We start from the raw sequence: 20,913 nt of genomic DNA, 5'->3' as shown, positions 1-20,913 counted from the left end.
CACTTAGTCAGGAACAACTTTTAGGACTGCAGGAAAATTCGCAGAGCTTTTCCTCTGTACAGAAGAATTAATATGGCATGATCCTAAGATATAGAAGAGTTGTGGTACTCTAATTGTTTCTGTAAAGGTTACAACACAGAGGCAGGTCTATCAGCAATGCATCTTGACCCACTATAATTTTGGCAGGAGGCCTTACTCGATTCTCCCTGGTAGCTTCCAACACAGACACTGAGGAATGCAGACCCGCAGTTCTGGAAGAGACAGTAATAGAAATGCAGAGTAAGGTGGAGATGGGCCTAGAAGAAAGAAAAATTATTCTGAAAGGGACTAGGAGTGAGAGGCAGGTTCAGAGAAAGTCAGCGGGGCACAGAGAGACACAAATAGAAGTGGAACCATGGTGTCTAGAAGCCCTCTTGTAAATAGTCAAGATATTTGTCAAGTGAAGGAGGTGAGATGATTGAAATAAAGGTGTGTGGGAAAGAGCACAGGCCTTGGCATTAGACTGCCCCAGTGCTCTGGGTGTGTATGTTCCTGGTTCATTTACTTAATAACACTGAGCCCCAGTTTCCCAACCATAATATGCGTATAGTATTAGTACCTTCCGTATAGCCTTCCTGATAGAATTTAATGAAATATTATGTGTAAAGTTCTTATCATGGCACTCAGAATACAGGAGGTGCTCAATAAATGCTAGGTCCCTTCTTTAACTTCCTATACTTGAAGGGATCCTTCATTTAACAATTTTTAAATACTCTGTTAGCGTGAGGCACTGTACTATGAATAAAAATATGAAATAGTTGATGCCCTCAAGGAGCAAGGAGGGTTAGCTGGAGACACAGATGTGTAAATGAAATAAAACAGAATGTTCTGGAAGCCACCAAGTGGTTGAAGTGATAAACATGTTCAGTGAGAGAACTCCTAGGTTTCTAGGCTTGGATGATGATATTCAACAGATAGGGAAAATAGGAAGAGGAGCAGGTGTTTTGTTTTGGGGGGCAGGGAAGAATAGCAAGTTCATTTATGGACATGTTGAATTTGACCAATGGAACTACCAAAGGCAATATTCCTGCCTTGAGTGGAAGTTAGAATCTATCATCTCTAAAGTCTCTTCCAATTCTAAGATTCTATGATATATGTACATTTTAATTGTTTTACATTTTCATCTCTATAGGTGAATGCTGATAGATGTTATAAGCTACAAAATACTAGCCAACAATTTCCAAGCTCTTGTAAATTGTAAAATAAGAACACCACACACCTCACTTTTAAAAAAAGTGGTTATACAAACATCTAAACTTATCAAACCAACTGAGAGTGACCGTTTTACAAAAAGATTCTTCCCTTTTACAGTCCAATTTCCTATAGATTTCCATTAAATAGCTAGTTAGTTCAGTGCACTTAAAAGGTTTGATTTAGAAACAGCTTTTAGGGATACATCTATTGTACTTATGCACAATGTATAATTGTACTCAGTATTTAAGTTTCCTGTGAGAGGGCTGTGCAGATATCTCTGACAGATGACAGAACCTGAACAAATACCAGTGGCAGAATCAAACTTTCAAGCCCTGATGAAAGTCTCCGGTGATAGTGAGATGATGAACAAAAGCTATTCAAAAGCAAAAGATGCCTTTCTCTTTCCTATATATAAGATTAACACTTTAAACCAACAAAATATATTTTATACTTTTTATATTTTAATATTTTTCCTATTTGTCTCTAGTAACTCAGTTTACTAGAAATAGGATGGAACAGAAATTTCCATGTGTGGTAACAGGAAGTAATTCAAGTTCACACATCTGAAGAACTTATTATCCTGTGCTGAGAACTACATTTTTCTAAAGCTCTCTCTTCTCTTTTTATGCAGGCTCTGAGAATGGGATCATTTCAAGAACTAGAGAGTTAGTTTCAAATATGGCCTTGTTTTCCTTCCACTAGATGTGAAATAGGAGCAGCCTCTGTATTTTAACTGGAAGTAAAATAGAGAACAATATTGGAGAATGGAGACTGAGAATTTGGCAGGGCTTCAGGTGCATCATAGTCCAGGACAAGAGATGTCAGTGGAGAGGGTGTGGGAGAGACTGATCCGCACCAGTGTGGTGAGTTGGAACAGGAATGTGAGTCAGTAAACCGGGATTCAGAGGTGGCCTCTAGTTTCTGTTTATTAGTGCAGGAAAATAAACCCAGGCATTTGACAAAAACAAGGTTTAAAGGGAGAGAATGGCTTTTTGATTAATTCCCAACTCACTTTCCTATTGCTCCAGCATCCCTGGGGAATCCAGCCTGTAAAACCTCCATTGGTTAGTGTGTAATTATGCTACATCCACGTTTCCTTTGGAAATGCTTAATGACTCTTGCTTCATGTTCCTTGCAGGTGAAAGCCCAGCCTCTGCGGTTCTTAATGCCTCAGCAGGATTATTTTCACTAAAGATGGAAACACTGGAGTCTGAATTGACCTGTCCAATCTGCCTAGAGTTGTTTGAAGACCCCCTTCTGCTCCCTTGTGCTCACAGCCTCTGCTTCAGCTGTGCCCATCGCATCTTGGTCTCGAGCTGTAGCTCTGGTGAATCCGTTGAACCCATTACTGCTTTCCAGTGTCCTACGTGCAGGTATGTTATCTCACTGAACCACCGGGGCCTGGACGGCCTCAAGAGGAATGTGACTCTGCAGAACATTATTGACCGCTTCCAGAAGGCTTCCGTCAGTGGACCCAATTCCCCAAGTGAGAGCCGCCGGGAGAGGACTTACAGGCCCAGCAACGCCATGTCTAGTGAGCGAATTGCTTGCCAGTTTTGTGAGCAGGACCCGCCAAGGGATGCAGTGAAAACATGCATCACCTGCGAGGTCTCCTACTGTGACCGTTGCCTGCGGGCCACACACCCCAATAAGAAACCTTTCACCAGCCACCGCCTGGTGGAACCAGTGCCAGACACACATCTTCGAGGGATCACCTGCCTGGACCATGAGAATGAGAAAGTGAACATGTATTGTGTATCTGATGACCAATTGATCTGTGCCTTATGCAAACTGGTGGGGCGTCACCGAGACCATCAGGTCGCGTCCCTGAATGATCGGTTTGAGAAGCTCAAGGTAAGGGATCTGGGAGATACCCCTTACACGACTTTGTCTCTTTATACACAGTTACGCAGTTAACAAGTTCCCTAATAAAACAGGTCACTTTTTCTATATGACAAGTGAATTAACTCCCAATTCTTCTCGTGACAAATAGCCTCCTCGCCTGCAGGCTCTCACTAGAACCTGTTTCATCTGTTGCACAAACCTGCTTGCGTTCGTTCACCTCTGGCCAGTTCTGGGGGAATTAGCCTATGGCTCATACTAATAGTACGTCCAGGGAAACAGCACCCTCTCTCCTCTGACACTGATATATTGTACCCTATATATCTTTGCCATGATCTTTCTACCTCTTCTTTTAAGTATGTGAGTACCCATGTAGGTGTATTACAATTAGCATATGTGCTGATTTGCATATATATGCGTATAGCTATGGGAAGGTTGGGTGTGTCTCTGGTATGTGTGGGTGGAGGTGTCTGAGTGTATCTATGTAGGTGAGAGGTTTTTGTGGAGGACAGTAGTGTATGTGTTTGCACACTCAGTACACTAAATAAACAAAGCTTTGGTACTGGCCACTACAGATTGCCACCAAGCCCTTAAGAGGGGGCTAATTCTAAACCTGCCTTAAAAAACAGAGCAAAACAAAACAAACAGACAAAAAAGGGACTTCAGTGTACCACGAAGTTAGGAGGCATAATCAAATACCTGAACTAAAAATTTTAACTGAAGGCAATAAATATTTAATCCAGTATCATATTTTGTGCCAGTGTTCGTTTTGAAGTGTTTGTTTGCAGTCTCTGACAGGGAAGTTCCTGTTCGGTGGCCAGTTTTCTGAAGTTGTTGTGCTAGCATAGTGTCTATATGCAAGTCTAAGTGCCTGTTTTTGTTTGTTTATTGTTTTTTTCTGTTTTTTTTTGTTTTTTGTTTTTTGCGGTACACGGGCATCTCACTGTTGTGGCCTCTCCCGTTGCGGAGCACAGGCTCCGGACGCGCAGGCTCAGCGGCCATGGCTCACGGGCCCAGCCGCTCCGCGGCATGTGGGATCTTCCCGGACTGGAGCACGAACCTGTGTCCCCTGCATCGGCAGGCGGACTCTCAACCACTGCACCACCAGGGAAGCCTAAGTGCCTGTTTTTTTAAAGCACTACTACCTCACGTTGATGTTAACAAGTGTCAGATCCAGCAAAATTGTTTTATTCCCATTGCCTGTCTGCTATGTGGCTTGATTTCTCTTAAGAAGCTACTTAACAGAAATTCCAGAAAAATAAAATGTTTAACTGAATAATAAAATTACCACTCCAAAATCAGGCCTAGATATATAAGCCAAGCTGGAAGGAAAACCCAGATGGATGGAAGGAAGGCAGTAAAGGAGTGGATATTTCCTCTTGCCATGCTACAGAAAAGTCATTGTAACGTATGTAAAAATTATGATGTTGGTGAGGGTAGTAATACTCAGAATAGGATACATTTTTCCCTTCTGTAATTTATTGAAAGTAATATTGAGAGTCACACTGACAATGGTTTGTGCTGTTTTTGATTTTTTATTTACATTTAATATTTATAAATTTGTACAAAGTTTAATGTTTGTTGATTTCACTAAGGGTGATATTCTCATTCATATCAAGACTGCAGAGAGCAACAATCTCAGTGGCTTCAATTCTTTTTTTTTTCCTCATTTTTAATTTTTCTTTCTTTCTTTAACATCTTTATTGGAGTATAATTGCTGTACAATGGTCTGTTAGTTTCTGCTTTATAGCAAAGTGAATCAGCTATACATATACATATATCCCCATATCTCCTCCCTCTTTCATCTCCCACCCATCCTCCCCATCCCACCCCTCTAGGTGGTCACAAAGCACCGAGCTGGTCTCCCTGTGCTATGCAGCTGCTTCCCACTAGCTATCTATTTTACATTTGGTAGTGTATATATGTCCATGCCACTCTCTCCCTTCATCACAGCTTACCCGTCCCCCTCCCCGTGTTCTCAAGTCCATTCTCTACGTCTGCGTCTTGATTCCTGTCATGTCCCTAGGTTCTTGATAACCATATATATTTTTTAGATTCCATATATATGTGTTAGCATATGGTATTTGTTTTTCTCTTTCTGACTTACTTCACTCTGTATGACAGACTCTAGGTCCATCCACCTCACTACAAATAAATCAGTTTTGTTTCTTTTTATGGCTGAGTAATATTCCACTGTATATACGTGCCACATCTTCTTTATCCATTCACCTGTCGATGGACACATAGGTTGCTTCCATGTCCTGGATATTGTAAATAGAGCTGCAGTGAACATTGTGGTACATGACTCTTTTTGAATTATGGTGTTCTCAGGGTATATGCCCAGTAGTGGGATTGCTGGGTCATATTGTAGTTCTATTTTTAGTTTTTTAAGGAACCTCCATACTGTTCTCCATAGTGGCTATATCAATTTACATTCCCACCAACAGTGCAAGAGGGTTCCCTTTTCTCCACAACCTCGCCAACATTTATTGGTTGTAGATTTTTTGATGATGGCCATTCTGACTGGTGTGAGGTGATATCTCATTGTAGCTTTGATTTGCATTTCTCTAATGATTAGTGATGTTGAGCATCCTTTCATGTGTTTGTTGGCAATCTGTATATCTTCTTTGGACAAATGTCTATTTAGGTCTCTGCCCATTTTTGGATTGGGTGGTTTGTTTTTTTGATATTGAGCTGCATGAGCTGCTTATATATTTGGGAGATTAATCCTTTGTCAGTTGCTTCATTTGCAAATATTTTCTCCCATTCTGAGGGTTGTCTTTTCATCTTGTTTATGGTTTCCTTTGCTGTGCAGAAGTTTTTAAGATTCATTAGGTCCCATTTGTTTATTTTTGTTTTTATTTCCATTCCTCTAGGAGGTGGATCAAAAAAGATCTTGCTGTGATTTATGTCAAAGAGTGTTCTTCCTATGTTTTCCTCTAAGAGTTCTATAGTGTCTGGCCTTACATTTAGGTCTTATATCCATTTGGAGTTTTTTTTGTGTGTATGGTGTTAGGGAGTGTTCTAATTTCATTCTTTTACATGTAGCTGTCGAGTTTTCCCAGCACCACTTATTGAGGAGCCCGTCTTTTCTCCACTGTATATTCTTGCCTCCTTTATCAAAGATAAGGTAACCATATGTGCGTGGGTTTATCTCTGGGCTTTCTATCCTGTTCCATTGATCTATATTTCTGTTTTTGTGCCAGTACCATACTGTCTTGATTACTGTAGCTTTGTAGTATAGTCTGAAGTCAGGGAGCCTGATTCCTGCAGCTCCGTTTTTCTTTCTCAAGATTGCTTTTGCTATTCGGGGTCTTTTGTGTTTCCATACAAACTGTGAAATTTTTTGTTCTAGTTCTGTGAAAAATGCCATTGGTAGTTTGATAGGGATTGCATTGAATCTGTAGATTGCTTTGGGTAGTATAGTCATTTTCACAATGTTGATTCTTCCAATCTAAGAACATGGTATATCTCTCCACCTGTTTGTATCATCTTTAATTTCTTTCATCAGTGTCTTATAGTTTTCTGCCTACAGGTCTTTTGTCTCCTTAGGTAGGTTTATTCCTATGTATTTTATTCTTTTTGTTACAGTGGTAAATGGGAGTGTTTCTTTAATTTCTCTTTCAGATGTTTCATCATTAGTGTATAGGAATGCAAGAGATTTCTGTGCATTAATTTTGTATCCTGCTACTTTACCAAATTCATTGATTAGCTCTAGTAGTTTTCTGGTAGAGTCTTTAGGATTCTCTATGTATAGTATCATGTCATCTAGTGGCTGCAATTCTTAGACTCCTAAGATGGTAGGCCTTGGACTTGGTCTAGTTGAAGCCCTATGCTTTAAAGTGGTATAAATGGTGGCTTTGAGAGGTTAAGCAGTTTGGTCAAAGTCCGAGAACTGGAACTGGAACTCAGCTTCTAGAGCTGAGTTGAATTAAGTACGCTTTCTATCACAGCCTGCTGCCACTTTGTTTTGGACCTAAATTTTCCCTATGAAATGTGATTTGAAATTTACTTTTATGCTCCAGCAACTGCACATTTCATGGGTCACAGATAAATGGTTAACAGCGTCAAGGAAAAGTCATAGTATAAACTTACAGCTTTTTAATGGCAAGACGTGGGGGCGGGGTGCAGGAAGAGTGGGGGACATGGAGAGGTAGAACAATCTCTTGCCAAATATTTGCAGGTGTTGGAACTATAATAAGGCATTGGCCTTGAGAAATATTACAAACAGAAAAATCTGTATCCATATGTACTGTTGAGATAACAAAAGACTGGATAGAATAATCCTGTATCTACAGAGCACCAGCTTTTTGAAAACATCCGAAAACATGAAAACATTGGATGATTGATTAGATATTTGGCATCGTGCAGCTATAGTCCTTGTCTCCAGGGATAGACGGAACACAAAAATATTTTACCAAAAGATCCTTTACTCTGTAACTAATCAGTAATTTTTGGAGAAAGAGAGGCCAAGTTTTGAATCGTTCCCCTTTAAGTTTTTAGGAAATGTGCAGAAAATTCAGATTATAAATTAAGTGGAAACTTTTTTGCTCATTTTTGGACATAGAGTGGAAACATATGAATCATTCCCAATCGTGTGGTTTGTTATGTTGTCTGGAACATCTTGGGCTTTGAGCGGGGAGAGGGAGGTGCTGCTTGTGTGAGAGGGGGATGGAGTGGGGTAGGAGTCACTTTGGTTTGGTGCCAAGTATAAAAGGATATTAGTTCTCCACATTAAGCAGAGAGGAAGTCTGACTTTTAGTGTCACATATCCTCACTTCTTTGAGTTAATTTTAATTTAGAAAATGATTTAGGATTATCCCCTTAATCTGCTTGATTCTTCCCCAAGGAGAAAGGAGAAAGCCAGCTGTCAGAAGCTATAGGGGAGGTGGCCTTGAGCATACTACCCTGGCCCTGAGAGGAGCATGTTAGTCCTATAGGCATAGGGAAAGGGGTTTGACTTTCTGGCCAGTGACTGATACAGTGTTTGTTTGTACTTTTTTGTTCTGGAGATTCATTGTTGGCGTTTATAACTACACTTTTTTTTTTACTAATCCCTCATTAGGATTAGTGGTCTCTAATATTTATTTGTTCAATAAAGAATAAACAGATCATTACATTATAGATGAAAGGTCAGAATAACCAGAAGCCAGCCTGTCATCTTAACATGTACTCAAAATGGACTAGAGGGTTTGGGATACTTAGTATAGTTTATTATCCTTAGTTAATTGTCCAGTCTACCTAAATATCCTTCAGAGGGCTACCAGTGGTTCTTCAATTTGAAAGAGTAATTGTGTTTATGACAGTTATTACAGTTGTAAGGCCTATCAGCGTAACTATTTTCTCTATTACTTCTCTTTTCATTTACTACTCCCAATATATATCTTAGTTCATGATCTGTGTTGCGTTTCTCCTGCTTCACATTTTAGAGTTTTCATTGTCACATGACTTCCTCCCCTTAGAAAAGACTGATATTATTGTATTAATAAATGTGGCTTTATAAAGAGGTCAAATTTGGGTGACTCTCTATTGGTGACAGATCTCAACTGAATATTCCAAGTTTTGTACAACTTGGTTCTCATGCTTGCCCAGCTGTCTTTTCTTCCTGCCACTCTCAAACATGTTACCTTCACCTGTCCAGTCTAACCTGTCTGCTAAACATACTACTCTCTTTCCTGACTCTTAACTTTCACTCATACTGTTCTCTTGGCCTGCTTAGGAATCCTACCTATTCTTTAGTGCTCAATTAAAATCCCACGAGGCCGCTCCAACATACCCCAGCTATACCATAAATTCTTTGGGGGCCAGGCACAATGTCTTTTACTTCTCCAATGTCTTCCTTAGTGTCTAGCACACATAGTATATGCTCAAGAAATCCAAGTGAATTAAATCTTTGTAATGGATTTGCAGTAAGTATACTAGCATCTATAGCTTGTTTCCATACTCATAAGATATAAAGCTGTCTTACCATTATGAATACCTTAGAAGTCTGGGGAGAAAAATATCCTGTGAACTACTGATAATGTTAAAAACCACAGTGTTAACAAAAGTACGACATGTCCTTAATTTTAGGTGCCTATCCATTTTGATTGCTGGATTTTCCAACTGCCTAGCCCCATGGTGACATCTGTATAAATCAGATGTGATTATTTTAATTCTCTTTGAGAGTGATGGCTTCACATTTCCATGCCCACAGCCTGCCAAAAATATAGCTGATGAAAACCAGGGGGAATAGAGGAATTTCCTGAAAGGAATAAACAAGTACATTTTCTTTATCTCATTACATTTCCACAAATTCATTACTACAAATAATTCTTTTTTTTAAGATATTGGAAATGTCTGTTTCTTTTTTTAAAAATCTTTCTTTCTTTCTTTCTTTGGCTGCATTGGATCTTAGTTGCGACACGTGGGATCTCACTGCAGCATGCAGGATCTTTCATTGCTGTGTGCCGGCTCTTCCTTGCGGTGTGTGGGCTCTTCATTGTGGCGTGTGGGCTTCTCTAGTTGTGGCGTGCAGGCTCTAGAGCACACAGGCTCAGTAGTTGTGGCTCGGGCTTAGTTGCCCCGCGACATGTGGGATCTTAGTTCCCCAACCAGGGATTGAACCCATGTCCCCTGCATTGGCAGGTGGATTCTTAACCCCTGGACCGCCAGGGAAGTCCTACAAATAATTCTTAAATGTAGTTACATTTACCTATCAGGGGTCTTGTTGTTATAAAATATTACCTGGTATTAGAGTAAGCTTTTTGTTATGGGAAAGTAAAATACACACACCATACACACAAAGAGAGGCTGAGACAGAGAGAGCTAAAGATTGCCAAAGAGATGGGAGATATGAGACTTGGAGAATATTCAAAGGAAAACCACAACGAGAGTCAAAAGGTTGGAAAATATGATATTCTAGAATCTTATCATAGTTGGTCACTTGTCCTTCTTCCTACTCAGTCACTCTATCATCTACCCACCCATTCTCACTCAGCCACCACCCTTCTCCCAGTCGTTTGTCTACTCACCCACTCCCGTCTGCCAAAACAGATACCCTCTCAACTTATCTACCAATGGACATTTGACTGTTTCTGAACCAGTATGAATATGAGTATAAGAGAGGAAGGAGAAATATCTTTATGAGAGACTGGGTTGAGAGAGGGCATATTTGCATACATTTGTATGTGCCATTATGTACGAGTGTGTGTATTTCTGCATGGGTGAGTGGCTGATAATGTAATCTGTCTGTGTCTACGTGTATCTATAAATGTGTGTCACTGTGTGTGAGGAGGAGAGAGTGCCTGTGTTAGTCTTCTGTGGACTTATCTGTGGATAACTTGGGTGTGAGGGGGCCATGAGTGTAGGGCAAGTTTTCTGTGGTCACCCTAGGGAGAGTTAGGGCCTCAGTAGAACCTATCCTGAGACTAGGGATCTCCCTAATAAATGAGCCTCATGATGAGACAAATCTTCAGTGGAGGCCAGAGTGGGTTACCATAGCTGAGGGAACAGAAAAAGTTGTTTTTCACTCACTTAGGTACTGAATCACAGTAGCTAAATATTATAAGAGCAAAGCATTTGTGTCTAGATTTGGACTCTCTAAGGTATGGTGGTGGACATGTGTGCATGGGGTGGGCGTGATATCTGTCATGGGGTTTTTCAGCAAAACCAGCCTTCAGCTCAACAATCGTAAAATCATTCTTGCTTGTAGATCTGGCTTCTCTGTGGTCTCTTAACTGTCCAAGACTTGCTCCACATTACTTATAATGTGTATAAATCTGTACATGTTTTGTATGTGTGTGAGATGGTAAAAAATGCATTTTATTCCATTTCTACTCGAACTGTGTGCTAAGACTCATTTGGACCCCCCTTTCCCCCCTCCAATAATTATATTGATTCGCTGGCTCTACTCTCACATAGTATTAACAGGACTCTGTGTTGGAAGATGTTTTCTATTGTTTCTTAGGTTTGAGAGCAAGTTTAGCTAGTGGATACTCCAACTACCTGTGTTCTTATCTTTCTGTTTTTCTTTTATTTCTTTTGTCCCAAGTCTCCTCCTCATCAACATCTGAAAGAGCTAACAATCATCAGTCTGAGAACAGCTTACAAAACATTGACTCAGAGATTGTTATTGGGCGGATGAAAATCCTGTCTGTTGTTATTGGGCAAGAGAGCATGTTACAGAAATATAATATAGGTGAAGAAAGATTAAAGAAACAAGAATTATTGAACCCAAAGAAGTGAGGTTTAAAGGGGAAAATGTGATAATGACACTCAAGTTCATAAAGCGTTGATATAATGAGGTACTCTCTTGTTCTTTATCTCCCCTGAAGATGGACCAGACGAGAACTTAAACTGTAGCCCCAGGGAATTAGGCCAGGGGCTCATTCATTCATTTAAAAAACAATTAATGAACATGCACTTTGTTTATTAAACACTTAAATTGTTCAAGTCATTGTAGTAGGAGCTGGGGACACAGGAACTAAGGCACAGTGCCACCTTACTGAGCTCACAGCTCAGTAAGGGAGATAGGTAAGGACATCTTCTAATTCAGTATAGTAAGTGCCATGGCAGAGGTTTGCACAGAGTTCTCTGAAGCACAGAGGAAGGGTCAGTGAAAGGAAGTCATTGAGCTCAAAAGCAGGGAATCATAAATGAATTCATTGGAGAAGAGGGCCAACTGGAGAGAGACTGTGAAGAAAGAATTGACAGGACTTGGAGAATGACTGTAGTGGTTATAGATGATGGAGAGAAAGAACTAAAAAATGATTTTTGAGGAGGAGATGTCTTGAAGAATGGTGGTATCGGTTACAGAAATAGAGAAATTAGGAAGGGACTAGCAGTTTTGGGCGATGACTTCAGACTTGAGTCTGAAGGTGCCAAGCACTAGAAAAGGGGTTGCAGTTCCAGTGATAAAGACAGCACATCCCAACCCTGGTGGAGTTGTCAGCATAGTGTTCAGAGGCAGACGAGTGAGGACACAGTTACAAGACAGTGTGGTCAGTCCTGTGGCAGTGGAGGCACGGGACGGGGGTGTGTGTGGGTGTGAGGGTGCATAGGAGGGGCATCAGAAGAGACTTTGGGTGGCGTTTTGGACCCCTAGTTGGGGGACAGGGATGGGGTCAGGGACAGGGAGTGTTCTAGTCCAGAGAAAATAGTTTGTTCAAATATCTGCTGGAGATAGAGCATGGGGCACTCTCAGAACTGAAAGGGCAAGTGTTCCAGAAGGGGTTGAAATTCAGGCCTTTGTGGTGGCTGAAGGATCAGGGCCAGAGACATAGGTTTGAGGGTCTTTAGCGTGGAGGTAGATCCAGGCATTAGGGAGCTGAATGAAGGCTGAGGAGTGAGCCTTGCAGCACGCTCCTGGTCTAGAAGGTAGACAGAGAGGAAGGGCAAGTGAAGGAGAAAGGGGAGGATGTGTATGAGAGGCAGGAACCGAAGAGGAATCGTGCAAGTGGAATACAATATGGAGGCCTCCGGGAAAGTAGAGTGGTTTCAGCTCAATATTATCAAAATGAACACTGGATTTAGGTTTTTAGTATAGGTTTTCTTTTCGAAGGTCCAAATCATAATTTATACATTTAAGCTAGAGGTTTAACCATGCTATGCACCTGAACAGAGGAAAAAGAAAAGAACGTGGGATTGTTTGTGTAACATTTCTGATAAGGGGACTGTGAGAGGGTGTGTCTTTGCTGGATGATTTCAGAACCTTCTGAGAAGAGGAGGGCTGGCCACCTGTTTCACCTGGCTTGAAGACCAGTCTGGTGATTCCCCAGCAAACCTCAGGTAGAGTAGACCTCATACCTCCAGTATGTCACCTGCATCTCGTCCTGGGACATAGCCCGTGTCTATACAACAGCGAATAAATGTTTGGGGAAAGAATAAACTCAGGCATAAGGGTGTGGGCTTCAGTTTGTGGACCAGATGGTGTGTTCTGCTGTTGAAAGGCCATATGTAATTGATACATAAAGTGACAGACTGAAGCAAAAGCAAAGTAAGTATTTTAAGACAAGCAGTTAAAAAAAGAAGGCAGAATGTGACCCCAAAAGTGTGCTAAGATTTTGGCTACTGGCTTTTGGAAGAGCTGGGAACGTCAGTGAATAGACAAGATGTCAAAAAAAGAGCTTATCAAAGAATAGTAACGGGGTCACTGGCTCCGAGTATTTTTAAAGATGAAGTTGTCTTCTGTCAATTGGGAAGGCTCGGGTTTAGGGTGGGTTGGCCCTTCTTCCCTTCACTTCTCTTCGAAACCTTCAAGGTTCAATTCCCACATCAAAACAGTTGGGATCTTGTCTAGTTTTAGACAATGTTCGCCTTGTACCTTGTAGAAAGTAAGAGAGAATATAGACATTCAATGGCAATAAAATATGTTTCAATAGAACAAACAGAAAGGCTCTGCCCCTTTTTAGGCTTCAAGACTCGCTGTGTCAGGTAGGTGTATGAAAGTGTGCTCATACATGTGTGAATACATGTGCCTTCCCGGAGCATGACATATGAAGATCACAGTCAAGTGTGTGCCATAAGGGGACTCTCTGGCTTCAGTGAAGAGCTGGTGTTTGGACATGTAGCTAGGTTTCTTCAGGGAGCCAATGAGAAAGTTATCTGAAATAGCCTGTGTCTAAAGAAGTGAAAAAAAAAACCCCAGCAATTATTTGAGAGTGTTAGTGAAGCCATTTCTTTTTATGGGAAGCTGTCTGGAAGAAGAATAGCCTGTGCCTAGCTTTCTCAGAAATAGCAAAACATTTTCCTCTTTGGGAAGGGTATAACAGAACACAAACAGGCCAAGTCTATATGACACAAATGAAGTGGAACTTGCATAAAAATGGAATCAGTGTAGACTGCCAATTTAGCTAACTTGGGCCTTTTAAAATCTCAATTATGCAAATCAGCCAAATCTTCCCCTCACTTTGTGCTGTTTAGACACATGTACAATTTTGTGAGAGGTCTAACAGTGTAGTCACCTGGAGGTGTGGAGGGTCTCACAGTTTCGTAGCTGAAATGGCTTCTCTAACCTTCACACAGGGAAGCACAGAAGGGCCCAGAGGTAACCTCCTGCAGCAGGAAATGGGAGCTTCATCCTGCTCTCCCTGCCAACCTCCTGTCCAGTTTCCTCCCGGCAGATATCTCCATTCCAATCTCCCCTGCCACTTGGGCTCTCTCGTTGTCACAGTTCAAGTGTTCTGAGAAAGCTGCACTAACTAGGCTTGGGCAGAAGGAGCCTGGCTCAGTCACTAAGTGGACTGCATGAGAAAAGAGCACAGCAAACCGGTTCTCCACAACCAAACAACCACAACAACAACACAACAAAGAGACGTGTTTAGATTTACATAAAATTTTGCACACACACACACACACACATCCTTTTTGTTTACTCAGTCTGCGTATAGACCTGATAATTACTTGGCCAAATCAATGAAATCATTCATACCTAGAGTGGCCCAGAATTTCTAGTTCGAAATGATTTGTCAGGGCTAAGCATGATAAGGAAGGGTGAGGAAATCAACTGCATAATTGCTTCAATTCTCTGCTTCCCTTTGCATATGTTGATTATTGAGAATCAATTCCAGCTTGAGAGGAGGCTTTAATTCCTGGTAAATGAATAGGAAGTGAGTAAGTAAATGTTCGGTGTTTCCCTCAAATTATGTCTCGTAATATAAGAAAACAGTGGCAAAAAGCCATCAACAGATGGTGTTTTCATTAGCCAAAGATTTATTTTTCAAAGCCTTTTCATATTAATGAAGTAAAGATGAAATTAGAGTCATCTTGCCAGTTCTAGTTCTGGATTGTTAAAATGTGCTGGCATTCTGCAAATTGCTAGGGGGCCAGAGCAAAATAACCATTTGCCATAATGTTGTGATGGAGACCCAAGGTCTGTAGTCTAACCAGACCCCAAATTATGTGTTCAGCCCTAATTTTTGTTTTCAGTGGCTTTACAGAAGCTGTGAGTCTCAGTTGCGGGCCACAAATGAGGAACACACAGCAGGGATCTTAGTCCTGCTCTGCATTATGAATTATTTATAAGATATCAGTTTCATGACAAGTGTTGCAACAGGTTGCATACACTTGTTAGAAAACATTCTCCCCTTGGAATCCCATGTTTGAAAGAAAACACATTACAGTTGAAACACAGATTTCTTATACTGTATCTGCTCTGAGTTCCTCAATCTACATTATATCTACCTAATATGTCCATAAACTCATTTGTGAGACATGGAATTTCCACTGATCTAGGAATCTGGACCACTCTGCGGGAGGAAATCACAAACTGATTGGGCCCGTTATGCATGCCCACTCTCTAACTTGAGCTGGACCTTTTCATCAAACTACAGCTCCATCATATTCACCTTACGTTCGAATTTTTGAAGAGGAGTCCAGACTTGTAGCCTCCACATCGTCTCTGTTGACATACTCACTAACCATGTACAGTTTGGCATTTGCTTCCAAATCTCTACTGAAACTCCTTTTTCAAAGGTCACCAGTGCCCTCTAATTACCAAATCCAGCTGCCTTTTCTCAGGCCTCGTATTTCTTGCGCTCTCTGCATATCTGAGAGTGACAAATCCTTTCTTGAAACATGTTTCTCTTGATTATCCTCTTAGCTTGGCCCAGATCTGCATTACCAACTGCTTTGCATATTGCACTCTCCTCCTAACCAGTGCCCCTGCCCCCAGGCTCTCCTGTCTTAGTCTGCCCCACATAGGTTGATCTCATAAATGCATCCCTGATTATGTCATTATCTTGCTCAAAAAAACCTACAACCAAGATTACTCTACCCAGCAAGGATCTCATTCAGATTTGATGGAGAAATTAAAACCTTTACAGACAAGCAAAAGCTGAGAGAGTTCAGCACCACCAAACCAGCTTTACAACAAATGCTAAAGGAACTTCTCTAGGCAAGAAACACAACAGAAGGAAAAGACCTACAACAACAAACCCAAAACAATTAAGAAAATGGGAATAGGAACATACATATCAATAATTACCTTAAATGTAAATGGACTAAATGCTCCCACCAAAAGACACAGATTGGCTGAATGGATACAAAAACAAGACCCATATATATGCTGTCTACAAGAGACCCACTTCAGACCTAGAGACACATATAGACTGAAAGTAAGGGGATGGAAAAAGATATCCCATGCAAATGGAAACCAAAAGAAAGCTGGAGTAGCAATTCTCATATCAGACAAAATAGACTTTAAAATAAAGACTATTAGAAGAGACAAAGAAGGACACTACATAATGATCAAGGGATCGATCCAAAAGCCTTTGGAAAACCCCTACTGCTTTCAAAAATAGGTACAGACTCCTCACCTAGACATTTAAGACCGTCATAACTGGGCCTCTGTCTCCATTTCCAGCCTGTGCCCCTCTATTTTCTTGTACCCTCTGTTCTAGCCAAACTCAACTCTGTTCCCTGGACATGTCCTACGCTTTATTCCCTTTTACCTTTGCTCATGCTACTCCCTGTGCCTGGAACGCCCTGCCCGCCTCCATCTCTGTCTATTAAAATCCTGCTTATCCTTCAAGACCCAGCATAATTTCACCTCCTCTTTATCTCTGAAGTCAAAGCACCTTGAATAGAGTAGGTGCTCAATACCTTTTGTATTAAGTACAAATGAAATACCTTTTGTACTAAATCTCCGAACTGCCATTTCTTTTTTTCCCCCTGACATCTACTTAGCTTAGAACTCATGTCCAAATCAACAATTGCGGCCCTTTGTTTTTCCTTTTTCTCTCCCTTTTTCCTTGCTAAGGAGAAGACCACAGATTGAGATGGTGGTGGGGTTAAAGAAGGCCAGGGGAGACATAGTATCCAAGCCAAGAAAAATGGAATAAATGGTGAAAAAATCACTCCCGTGGGCATAAAGCCAAAGAAACCAAGCGAGATCTGGCAAGAAGCAGAGATTAAGCTGATTCTCATAATCCAGATTGAGAACAAGTGATATCAGACTGCCTGTCCTAGAAATACGTATATCTGTGGGAATACTCCTCTGGGATGGACTCATGGGACAGTGCCAAGGGTACTAAAGAGCCACAGCTACCTAGCGGAGAAGAAAGGGGCCAACACGAGTCCTCTCCCCTTCTTCCCACTATCCCTTGCCCCCTCTCCCCCCCCCGCCCGCCCCGCCCAAAACGTGCACTTTGAACAACTCTAAACCATAGGAACCATGGAGACAGCAATGAAGCAATGCACACGACCAAGGGAAGGAATGCTGTGCTAGCAGAATAAGGGCCAGGAAGTTGGGGTATTCCATTTGGAACAGACTTTGTGGGGATGTTGGGATGGTGAGTGAGAGAGGAGTGGATATTGGGGCAGGTCCTGGAAGAAGCAGCCACCAGAGCTGAAGACTTGGAAATGAGGAGGAATTTAAAAAGCCCATTACCAATCTAGAGTGAATAACATTCTATTTTTTTTCACATGAGGAATGTAAGAGAGTAGCTTGCTCAACTGAAAATATGCGAGGAGGTCTTAGTACTATTTTAACTATGTTATAATAAACAGATTTGCAAAGCACTGCTAATGTTTCCCTAAAAGGATCTATGTCCCAGTAAACAACAGTAAACAATGGATGTCCTGTCTTGATACATACAGCTAGGCTTTGCATTTTGAAGTCTGGCATTTCTGTAGGCTATTGCTTAGTGCCAAAGGAGGGAAGCTGTGAGATACAACGCTAGATTTTGATGAATTCCACACTGAAAATACCATCTTTTTTTCTGAAGGAACCTACTGATAAATATAAAGTGTTATCAACAAAGACAAAAAAATCATGGAATACTGGGGCAAAGCTGTATCTGAAGACTAGAGACCTGGATTCCAGTCCTAGCTTTGCTACATACTAATTATATGACTGTGCAAAACACTTGAAGCCCACTCTGCAGCTCAGTTCTCTCATCTGTAAGATGCTGACATCTCCTACTTCATAGGCTGTCATGATTATTAAATGATATGTATGAAATTGCCTAGCATAGTGTCTGGCAAGTAGTAATTGTTCAATAAATTATAGTTTTCTTAGTCAATTCATCTGTAAAAAGAGAGAATAAAATCTGTCCTCCCTATGTCACAGGATTACTATGAGGGCAAAATGAGCTATTGACTATGAAATACTTTTCAAAGTTAAAAAATATTACAGAAAACATAAAGTTGCTTTAATGTTATTAAATTCCTACATTCACAAAGTCATGAATGTCATCTTTTCCCCAATAATGACAGTCTGGAGCAAATGTACAACATTATTAATTGGCACCTAGAACAGTGCTTGGCCCATGTGCAACGAATCTTTGAAATATTTGTTGACTGACTGACTGATTTCCACGTGATACTGGGTCTCAAACTCATTGAACATTTCTTCTTTTTTCCCCTCTTCCCTGTTTCCCTCTGGCTTCATACTCTGTGATGGCAGCAAACTCTGGAGATGAACCTCACCAACCTCGTTAAGCGCAACAGTGAACTAGAAAATCAAATGGCCAAGCTAATACAGATCTGCCAGCAGGTTGAGGTATGTAACAGAAACATCTGTCATTCTTTCGAAGAACCTGGATCAGGCGATCCTTTTGGGGGGACTTGTTTTGTCAGAGTGTAGCTCGGCCATTTGGAGTGAAGGGCTGAATGATAATTTTAAGAAGTCTCATTCCTTTAGGATGCTTGTTCCAAGAAAAGTGGCAGATAGCTATTGTTTAAAAAATAATAAGTGGTGGTGGTGGGTTGGAGAGACGTCAGTCCCAGGGGCAATCCCTTCTCCTTTTCCAATAGAAGGTGGTGTGAGAATCCAAAATGAAGTGTGTTTCTTTCTTCATCAGACTGAACATCCTAGCTCTTTAAAAAGATTGCTAGGGGGCTTCCCTGGTGGCGCAGTGGTTGAGAGTCCGCCTGCCGATGCAGGGGACACGGGTTCGTTCCCCGGTCTGGGAGGATCCCACATGCTGCGGAGCGGCTGGGCCCGTGAGCCCTGGCCACTGAGCCTGCATGTCCGGAGCCTGTGCTCCACAACGGGAGAAGCCACAACAGTGAGAGGCCCACGTACCGAAAAAAAAAAAAAAAAAAAAAAAAAGATTGCTACGGAGTAAGGGAAGTTGGGAACCCCAGGTCCTCAGGGTAGAGTGAGGTTTGTTCAGTGCAATATTGTTTCTATAAGAATATTATCAGAACTGCTTCTCCTCTTCCTAACCTCTCCTTCCTTCTTCCCCATGCACCTTACCTGGTCCTCACTCATCGCCTTTCCACTTATTCTTGTCATCAACAAATGATATCTGTGTTAGAGTTATCTGTGAATTATCAAGTGTTGTACAATATGAGGTTATCTACATCAGATCTCAGAACAGAGCCTACAAGAGGAGTCGACCTCTTCCTAAGTGGACATAATAAAACAAAGATGTTATTTCTCTCTTTTTTGCAAGAGTGTGAAACTTCAGCCATAGCATTTGGTTTTGTGTTGATTTTGTTGAAGAGGTGATGGTAGGTAGGGCTTAAAGTGTAAACAGGGTCGGGTAAAATATTATACAGGACTCCTCATGGGCAGTGGTTGGATAAAAAAGTTTCTGTTTATAACCTGATAGTCTGGTGCTAATCTTACTTGTATGACAGAAAATATAATGGTTCAAGTTTAGTTTATTTTAAGCAATAAAATAATTTTATTAAGATCTCATCTCTTAATACCCCCTGGCGAGTCCTATTTAAGAGAATGTGGAGAGTCTTCTTAGAAGGCAAAGAATCTTCTTATATAAGTAACCACTCCTGATTGTTTGAATATCTTAAAGTATTGGGTTTCTTAAAGTAGATTGTTGTTGTCTGATGAGCATACCATAGCAATTTAATCCCTGCTGGACACTCTATTTGTGGAAGAGACTGGTGCTATAGGTAGAGTACACAGGATACCAGTTAAACTCAGGTGTGAGATTATGGAATGGGGTGGGGACTTTAGGAAGAAGCATAAGGAATGGAAAGAAAGAATGCTGGAATGTAAGTTGGAAAATTGGTTTCTGAACTTGACTCTGTGATTAACCGGTAGTATGAACTTGAGTAAGTCATCTAGCCTCTCAACTTCAGTGTCCTTACCTATAAAATGAGGGATTGAACTGAATACATGACCTTCAGTGTCACTTCCAGATTTCTCAAGTCGTGATTCTATGAATGGTTGCTTTCTTTATTCTTTTCTTTTTCTCTTCGGTCTCATCCTTTCCAAGAGGGGAGAAGCAAAACAGAAGGCATTTTAGCGTGGTTTTCAGCTAATCAGAATCCCTTTATGTTCTACTCTATCAAAGCTTCTGATTATGCTGTTAGATTACAGTATAAGAAACCCACACTGGTGAAGAGACAAGGAAGTATTGTGAGCAGGAGACCAGATAAGAAATCCCTTGGTTTAGAATTTACATGATTGAGGGTGGGGTAACATCTCATAGTGAATAAAATGTGGTTAGAAATTGTAATCATCACTTCCTCATTCTCATCAAAAAGTTCTTTAAGTAGAGAGCAAGTTGTAGTCAAATTAGCAAAGTAAGCAGTTTATTTTCATTGCTTATTCACTTTAGCACCCCTGTAACATCTTATCACCCCACCCCCCCTGCACCGCCCCGCCCCCGCACTCCCCCACGCCAGGAGCTTATTACCCTGGCCAGCGTCACCCAAACATAGCCCTGTTCCAACCTTTCCCAGCCCATCGCACCAATCAAACCCTCATGATTCAGGGCCCTACTCTTTTCAAGTGGCAAGGAGCTAGTCTCATGAAGCAGTGCATGATTGTGTTAGTGGAGGAGGACTCATCCTGGTCCTCTAGGTTATAGGTGATGTTTTCACAGTGCCTTTCTGAAGTTAGTATTCCTGCTTGAGCCTTCAGGAGATGACACTAGTGGTGCCAAA

At 41.2% G+C, this 20,913-nt stretch overlaps 1 protein-coding gene across 10 annotated transcripts in view; it reads left to right on the top strand.

Moving 5' to 3' along the window:
• MID2 (midline 2) overlaps window positions 1–20,913 on the top strand; it is a 104,640-nt gene that overhangs the window by 10,238 nt on the left and 73,489 nt on the right. For 8 of the 10 annotated variants that reach the window (XM_060087227.1, XM_060087224.1, XM_060087222.1 and 5 more), the window contains exons 2-3: window positions 2,372–3,087; window positions 18,461–18,556. In XM_060087227.1, the coding sequence (XP_059943210.1) occupies window positions 2,428–3,087; window positions 18,461–18,556 (756 nt within the window). In that variant the 5' untranslated portion in view covers window positions 2,372–2,427. Of the gene's footprint in view, window positions 1–1,935; window positions 2,097–2,371; window positions 3,088–18,460; window positions 18,557–20,913 lie in introns of all 10 variants that reach the window. The other 2 variants (XM_060087220.1, XM_060087225.1) reach the window with 2 other exon arrangements.

The sequence above is a fragment of the Mesoplodon densirostris genome, chromosome X, assembly GCF_025265405.1.
Source record: "Mesoplodon densirostris isolate mMesDen1 chromosome X, mMesDen1 primary haplotype, whole genome shotgun sequence".
NCBI lineage: Eukaryota > Metazoa > Chordata > Mammalia > Artiodactyla > Ziphiidae > Mesoplodon > Mesoplodon densirostris.
This window is presented reverse-complemented; position numbering and strand designations above follow the sequence as displayed.